This window comes from Diospyros lotus, chromosome 12 (assembly GCF_014633365.1).
Source record: "Diospyros lotus cultivar Yz01 chromosome 12, ASM1463336v1, whole genome shotgun sequence".
Classification (NCBI taxonomy): domain Eukaryota; kingdom Viridiplantae; phylum Streptophyta; class Magnoliopsida; order Ericales; family Ebenaceae; genus Diospyros; species Diospyros lotus.
Genome location: NC_068349.1, coordinates 32,240,447 through 32,248,179, shown reverse-complemented (window position 1 = coordinate 32,248,179; position 7,733 = coordinate 32,240,447). Strand labels below are relative to the sequence as shown.

At 37.7% G+C, this 7,733-nt stretch overlaps 1 protein-coding gene across 2 annotated transcripts in view; it reads right to left on the bottom strand.

Annotated features, from left to right (window-relative positions):
* Positions 1-235: 235 nt before the first annotated feature.
* The window catches only part of LOC127786832 (protein EMSY-LIKE 3-like), a 34,079-nt gene continuing 26,581 nt past the window's right edge, over positions 236-7,733 (bottom strand). The window contains exons 7-10 of one of the 2 annotated variants that reach the window (XM_052314518.1): positions 1,283-1,525; positions 1,137-1,205; positions 990-1,053; positions 236-636 (exon numbers count right to left, since the gene is read on the bottom strand). In XM_052314518.1, coding sequence (XP_052170478.1) covers positions 599-636; positions 990-1,053; positions 1,137-1,205; positions 1,283-1,525 — 414 coding nt within the window. In that variant the 3' untranslated portion in view covers positions 236-598. Of the gene's footprint in view, positions 637-989; positions 1,054-1,136; positions 1,206-1,282; positions 1,526-7,733 lie in introns of those variants that run through there. The other variant, XR_008020055.1, reaches the window with a different exon arrangement.

Genomic DNA, 7,733 nt, shown 5'->3' with positions numbered 1-7,733 from the left:
TTTGTAATTTATCTAATATATAGAAAAATTTAAATCCCAAGAGTGTGTTAGAAATTTAAAACCAAAAAGCAATAAAGTCCTTCACTTGAGGCTATCTACAAACTTCTAAATTTAGGAAAACATAAAAAGATAAAAAAAAAGTATTTTTTTTTTTCACAATTTACTTACCCTATCCATAATTCATGAATTACAACAAAAAGATAGTTCCAAGGAGAAGAAACATCGACAACCAGCCTAAGATTAAAAAAACTTTGTTCATGATCACTGATTAAATACAAAGATAATTTTACACTACACAAGGATCAGCATGTTAGGATGATAAACTACAGAGCAAGCCAACAATTTGGCAGGCTGGCTTAGACCAAACTAGAGCAATTCCACGTTGGACAAACTACAACCAGGAAAGGGCATTTATACAACAAAGCCCCTCAAATCAGGAGGGCAAAAGTTTAAAAAAAATAAAAAACACATCTCACCGACCATCACATCACATTCAAATCTATGCCTTCTGCTCCATTCCCATTCAACTTTAACCATTATGCCAGCAGTACATTAACTGTTCTAGTTTTCACAACATTAACATTAAACTCACAGCTTGTTATTCTCTGTCCATAGGCAATAAATGGCCTCCCCCATCTGTTTCAAAGCAACAGAGGCAAATTGCAATCAGAGCAGGAGATATTGGGAATTAACTTATTGTAGCAGGATCCAACATGTCCTAAAATACTGGTTTATTAACAGACGGAAGAGGCACTGTATAAAAATAACAATTGGTTTTCGGAATCATATGGAGCGCTATTAATATCTAAATCTAAAACTCCTGTAACTGATCCGAAGAAATTGCTAAGAATTGATTTCAGGATTTTGTGAAATGCTCTACATCTCTTACATTACAGCACAATTTTCCTCTCCCTGAGATGCCCAGAGACTCACTTCACATGAACTCAAAAGACATGTAAGAAAACGTGTGAATATCATTTATGTCATACCACTTTCAGCATCAGTAATATCTGCCAGGCGGGCAATTGCATCAACAAGCGCTTGTTCATGCTCCTGCATTGCAAAAAATTAAACTTGATATGCATATTTGCTATAATGCAAAATCAGTTAATGGCACTGTTGCTTTACCAACCTACCTTAAGCACCTTCTTTGCTTTCTCAATTTCAATTGGATCAGGATGACTGGCACCAAAGACTCTCTCCACCTATCAGACAACAGCAAGCTATAAGAGAATCCGCGCATTTACAAATGCTAACACAAATTGAAGCTGCTTTCCCTGACCTCTTTAATTAAAGTATCAGTGTGAAGTATTTGAATTTCATCCGATCCCTTTTTTCCTATGCCATTCTGTGATGGCTGAAAATCCTTCCTTGACTGACCCCTCATCACTCCCCTACCTTTTCCACCTGTAGGACCACTATCACGTCCAACAGATCTACCCAATACATGTCCTGATCGACCATAAGCTCCCTGACGAGAAATTCCAGGGTCTTCACCCTCCCATTGAATATCTTCAGGAGAAATCTGCATTAAGAAACAACAAACTGATGATGAAACTGGACTACCTCCAAACCAACATGTCATTTTTTAACAATATTAAAAAATTAACATTTATTGTCAATTAATAAGCCTTAGTACAACCACCATCGCGGTAGCCCAGCAGTTTAGGAGTTCTTGTGTCTCCTGGGTCTGGGGTTCAACCCTTAAACCCATCTTGTTTGTAGGATAACCCAAAAGACCCATGACACCAAAAAGAACAGTGACCGTAAAAAGCCTGATGTGCACTGCGGTACTAGGGTGATGGGCTTGCCTTCTTGACAGTAGCTAAGGCTCAAACTAGGCATTCCCTAGGGAAGAAGGGCCCCAATGGTCACAACCAGAGGGGATTGCTACACTGGTCGCCCCACCTACCTCTTTCCATTAGCCAAAATAAATAAGTACATAAAAAGTAAGCCTTACTAGAAGAAACATAATATATGGTGCAACTGATGGATCTCATATAAGCTGCAAACATAGAATATTATAACACAGCTTGCTCCATTTTTGCTAGAAAATGGTTCCATGCCCAAGGATAAAAATTCCCTAGATTTGTTTAAGAATATAAGGAGCAAATATTTAATGGTTTGAGTTCACAGAAAGTAGTAAGATTTTACTAACTCACATTATTTTCTCATCAAGTAGCACAAGTACTTGACAAGTGCAGCTGTTTCCATCTCAGACACCACTGCTTATTGGACCACTTAAAAAGACGTGCCTTAATTCTTAAAAGCATACTTAATTGGGGGAAAAAAATTTACGATTTCAACTACACCTCTCAACCGCATGAGGAATAACATTGCAATGACTTGGGGATGAAACTCACCTCAAATATATTTTGAAACGTTTTCAAGAAGATAAAAAACTACCTAATTCTTAAAAGCGTACTAATTGGAAAAAGAAATTTTACCATTTCAACTACGTCCCTCAACGGCATGAGGAATAACAATGCAATGACTTGGGAATGAAACTCACCTCAAATATATTTTGAAATATTTCCCAAGAAGATATAAAATACCATAATATTTATAGATATGAACGGACAAGAAACCAAGTAAAACATGCAATGCATATGATAATATATGTAGTTTCATTTCAAGATTTTGCAATGGCATGCATTTAAGATTCATCTTGTGGGCCAGTTCATATCATCTCGGGTCACATCAAGAACTTCTAAATCATGTGCTCTAAGGTGGGCCTTGAATAAGCCTAATAGGCCCACACGGAGCCTATTAAGGTTATAAATAGGAGGGTATTACCCTCTTCATGATTGACCATCCATTTTCCTTTCTTTGAGAAAATTTACCGAGGAGCTGGTGTTCTTCAGGCTGCCTTGTCACTAGCCGAGTACTGGTCACCTTAGCCTATGCCTCTTTCTCTTTAATCTGATTTTTCTTACACACCCCCTTCCAGAATGCACAAAGAGAGGAAGAGTTCACTTCTCTGAATGTACCATCATTTACTGGTATTCCAGCCATTACAACTTACAAATTGAATGGCAAGAATTACCTATCCTTGTCTGCCTCTATTCAAATATGGTTTTGAGGATGACAGTTAACATTTGACCAAACAGCTATCTGATATATAGCTGAATCAGATAGGATTTGTGGGATAGAATTACCTGTTTTGATATTTGGTCTCATTCCCAGCAGCATTACATTAATGATAGTGCGTCTATGCACTATCATTAGTACCTTGTTCTAAATTCAGAAGGAGAGTCAGATGTGGCTACTTATTTGGGTCGAATCCAATCTGTTATGACTGATTTTAATGCTATGTTCCCTATAACAGTTGATCTTGTTGAGCAGAAGAACACAGAGGGACAAATTGTTTACAGCGCTTAACCTAGTTGGTCTTGGGGTTGGTACAGACGGAATTTGTGCTCATATTTTGAGTAGTCCAATTATACTTACTACGGAAGAGGTGTTTTCCCAGATTCTTCATAGTACACAGACCTTTTCTGAGGCTTCAGTTGAAAAGCAGTCTATTCTTGCTTCTCAAACCAATGTATCTTCATCTAAGTCAAACATTTGAGGTGATACTGGTAGATGTGATGTATGTGGCCGAGGTGGTAAACCGCCTTTTTTGTCATAGATGTCAAAGGCAGAAGACACGCTGAGGCGGCAAAGCGCAAGCCTCAGGCAGAGGCGCACATTTATTCAAAATGCTTATAAAATATTTATACACTATTCTTTTCAATATGCACCCATAAGGAGGTAATGCAAACTCATAAAATCATAAATGACAACTAAGCAATCCTATGATAACAACTAATATTATTGCAAAAAAAAAAAGAATTCTAAATGCAAAAGAGATTAGAGAAAATAAAAAATTATAGCGGAACACAACACAAAAAAACAATTAGTTTCTTTTAAATTGCAAAAGAAATTCGAAGAGAGAAAAAATTGTAGATCACGCAATAAAAACATTTGTTTCTTAGCAATTAGTTTTTTCTAAATTGCAACAAAAATTAGAAGAAAAAAAATTCTAGTAGAACATAAAGAAAAACAATTACAGGATAGAATTAGTTTCTTCCAAATTGCAAATGAAAAAGAGAAAAAAAACAAATATGAAGTAGAGCGCAGACATGAGTAGTTTTCTAGAGAGTGAACATCACTGCCAAAGGATCCAAGCAAGTGGGAGATTTGATAGACCTCTGACTTACACTGCTAGGTTTGCCTCTCACCAATATACAAGAATATGCAATCAAATCAACAAAAAATGAGATCTAACATGACAAATGGACAATAAATAGGGCATTAATACACTCATATATACAAGGAATGCACCTCTTGTGCCTAGAGCCTTGGATGAGGCACCTAGGCAACGCCTCAAGCCTAGCGATGCGCCTCAATGGTGATGGGGCGCACAAAGCTGCATCTTGTGCCTTTGACAACTATGTTCTTTGTTATTGCTATCATATTGGTCATTATAAGGATACTTGCTATGTACTCCATGGTCAACCTCATAAGGTCAATGTTATTGCCCCTAAGAGTGTAGAAGAGCAATCACTAGTGTCTAGTACTTCTACCCATATTGAGAGACCAACCCCTACATATACTACCTCTGTTGAGGTGTTGGCAGAGTATCGCCAATTGTAAGCAGCTTAGACATCTTCTCCTGTAGTCTTTGTTGCCCAGACTTCTTACTTCACTTTGTCATCCACTGGTAATCCTCATATATGTCTTTCACATGACTCTCTTGGTCCTTGGATTCTTGATTTTGCAGCTTCAGAACACATTTCTAGCAATAAATCTTTATTTTCCCGACTTGATACATTTGCTTCCCTTCCTCCTATTATTGTGGCTGAAGTTTTAAAACCACTCCTACCAGTATAGGTAGATGATGGAGAATAATAATAAATGTGTTTCTTATTTGTTAATTAAGAGTCTAAATATTTTGTAGAAGTTCAATCCTTCAACCTAACCATTAAATCAGTCAATTAAAGAGTCTTGGGAAAGTTAATTCCTGCAACTAGGGGTCTATGCAGTCAAAAGTAGTCAAAAAGTCAGTCAAAAGTCATTTGTTAAGTTTGATAAGAGTCCACTCTGTTCTAGAACCTAAAGGGGTCTATAAATAGGGGTTTTCTATGTACTATCAGCAGAACTTAATGAATTTTATTCAGTCTTAATACCTTATGGTATTTTACTTCATATTTAGGGTCAAATATTTGAAATTTTCAGGTTTCTGTCCAAGGAGGTGGACTCTTCCCTGATCACCCTTATGCATCATTCCCGCTTCTTTAATCCCAATTAAGTTCCTAGGCTGCATCAATAAGGCTGATCCACTTCCATCTATTCCTCTTAATTCTGTATTACATATTCCTAGTTGTCCATATAATCTCATTTCTATTAGTCTTCTCAGTCCCTTAATTGTCACGTTATCTTTGATTCTGATTGCGTTCTTGTGCAGGACCAAGGCATTGGATAGATGATTGGCATCAGATGTGAGTTTGAGGACTTTACCATCTTGCTTTGCCATCATCCATGACAACTACTTGTGCTACTACAATGGCATGTCCTCTCCAGATTCATTCCCATATTAGTCATCCTCACTTGTCCACTCTTCGGCAAATTGTCCCTTCATTGTCCTCATTAGCTATTCTAGAATGTGAGTCTTGTCAATTAGGCAAGCATGTATGTTCTTCCTATGCTAGTTATCTTAATAAATGAGCAGATGTTTCTTTTAATCTTGTACTTCGACATTTAAGGTCCTAGTAGGGTCAAGTCTAAATAGGGTTTCTCTTATTTTGTTACATTCATTGATGGGCATTCTCATTGTACTTAGCTCTACTTAATGAAAGACCTGCTGAGTTGCTATCCTTGTTCACTACTTTTTGTAATGAGATTACTACACAATTTGGTTGCTCTATTCATATTCTTGGAGTATTGTTCTACAACTTTTTAAGCCTTTCTCTCATCTTTGGGTATTGTTCATTAATCCTCTTGTCCTTGTACTAGGAAGCAAAATGGGCGCGGGGGGGGGGGGGGGGGGGAGCAAAATGTAAAAACCGTCATCTCATTGAGATTGCTTGAACTTTTCTACTTCACATGCATGTTCTTGTTTCCTTCTGGGATGTAGTTATTCTCACTAATTGTTATCTAATCAACTATATGCCATCCTCTATTTTGAATGGGTCCATTACACGTACTTCACTTTTTCCTCCTAATCCTATCAATCCCATTCCCCCCCATATCTTCAAGTCAACTTGTTTTGTCCATATTCTCCCACTTGGCCTTGATAAACTGTCTCTTCTCTATTAAATGTGTGCACCTAGGTTACTCTTGTCTTCAAGAGGGATTCAGTGTTACCTTATCTTGGGTATACTTTTGTCTTTTGATGTCATCTTCTTTGAGTATACCATCTGATGCTTTTTCTTCCCATCTTGATGATGATCTTCCTATCCCATCTTTCCTTTCTCAAGTCCCAATCTCTGTTCCTGCTCCTCTTTCTTCCTGCGTTGTTCCTACTTGCCTTCAGACTTATCATCGTTGCTCCTCTTTCTTCCTGTGTTGTTCCTACTTGCCTTCAGACTTATCATCATTGTTTAAGACCACCTTCTACTCTAAAGCCTCGTATAGTAGCTCCAGCACCTACTACTCAGATGGTGATGTTCCTTCAAGCCCATGTCTCCCTTTCCCTCCAATTCTTCCTACTCGCCTTCAAACTTATCATCATTGTTTAAGACCACCTTCTACTCTAAAGCCTCCTATAGTAGCTCCAGCACCTACTACTCAGATGGTGATGTTCCTTCAAGCCCATGTCTCCCTTTCCCTCCGGTTCTACCCAAGCTCCTGTTCGTCAAGGTACGCACTCCACTTGGAACCCTCATCCCATTTATACTTTTGGAGACCTATCATCTTTTGTCACTTATCTATTCTACTTTAATATCCACTCTTTCTTTTATTTCTATTCCTAAAACAAATGCAAAAGCTCTTTCTCACCCTAGGTGGACGCATGCTATGAATGAGGGGATGTCTACCTTGTCAGCTAATGAGACATGGAATCTTGATCCTCTCCCTCCAAGGAAGTCTATTGTTAATTGTCGATGGGTGTTTACCATTAAGATTGGTCCAAATGGCACCATTAATCGCATGAATGCTCAATTGGTTGCTAAGGGCTATACTTAAATTTTTGGATTGGATTACGCAGAAACTAGGTAGAAGAATTAGGGAAAACACTCTCACTGATTTCATTGATCTGGAAAATATATATACACAAAAATCCTAAAACTTCTCCTAAAAAATCTGCTTCAAAAATTCCTGATTTTTCTCCTAACAATTCTGCCTATTTTATAGGAGTAGAATACAACCCTTTGTTATCTATTTTATAGATCTAATCCAACAATAATTAGGATAACTTTAAGATTTATCTTTTCTGTTTGAACTCCTTATCTACACGAGATTGCTAACCGAGACTCATTAGCTTACTCCTACACTCCCTCTCAAGCTGAGGAATAGATGTCAATCATTCTCAGCTTGTCTCTAAGAGCTTCAAAACCTTGTTTTTGCATGGCTTTAGTTAGGATATCTGCTTCTTGATCTTCTGTAGGGATACAAGTGAGTCTTATGTCTCCTTCTTCCATCTCTTGCTTGACGAAATGCTAGTCAATTCTGACATGCTTTATCCAGTCATGCTGCACCTGGTTGTTTACAATGCTGATAGCTGATTTGCTATCACTATAGAGTACTTTAGG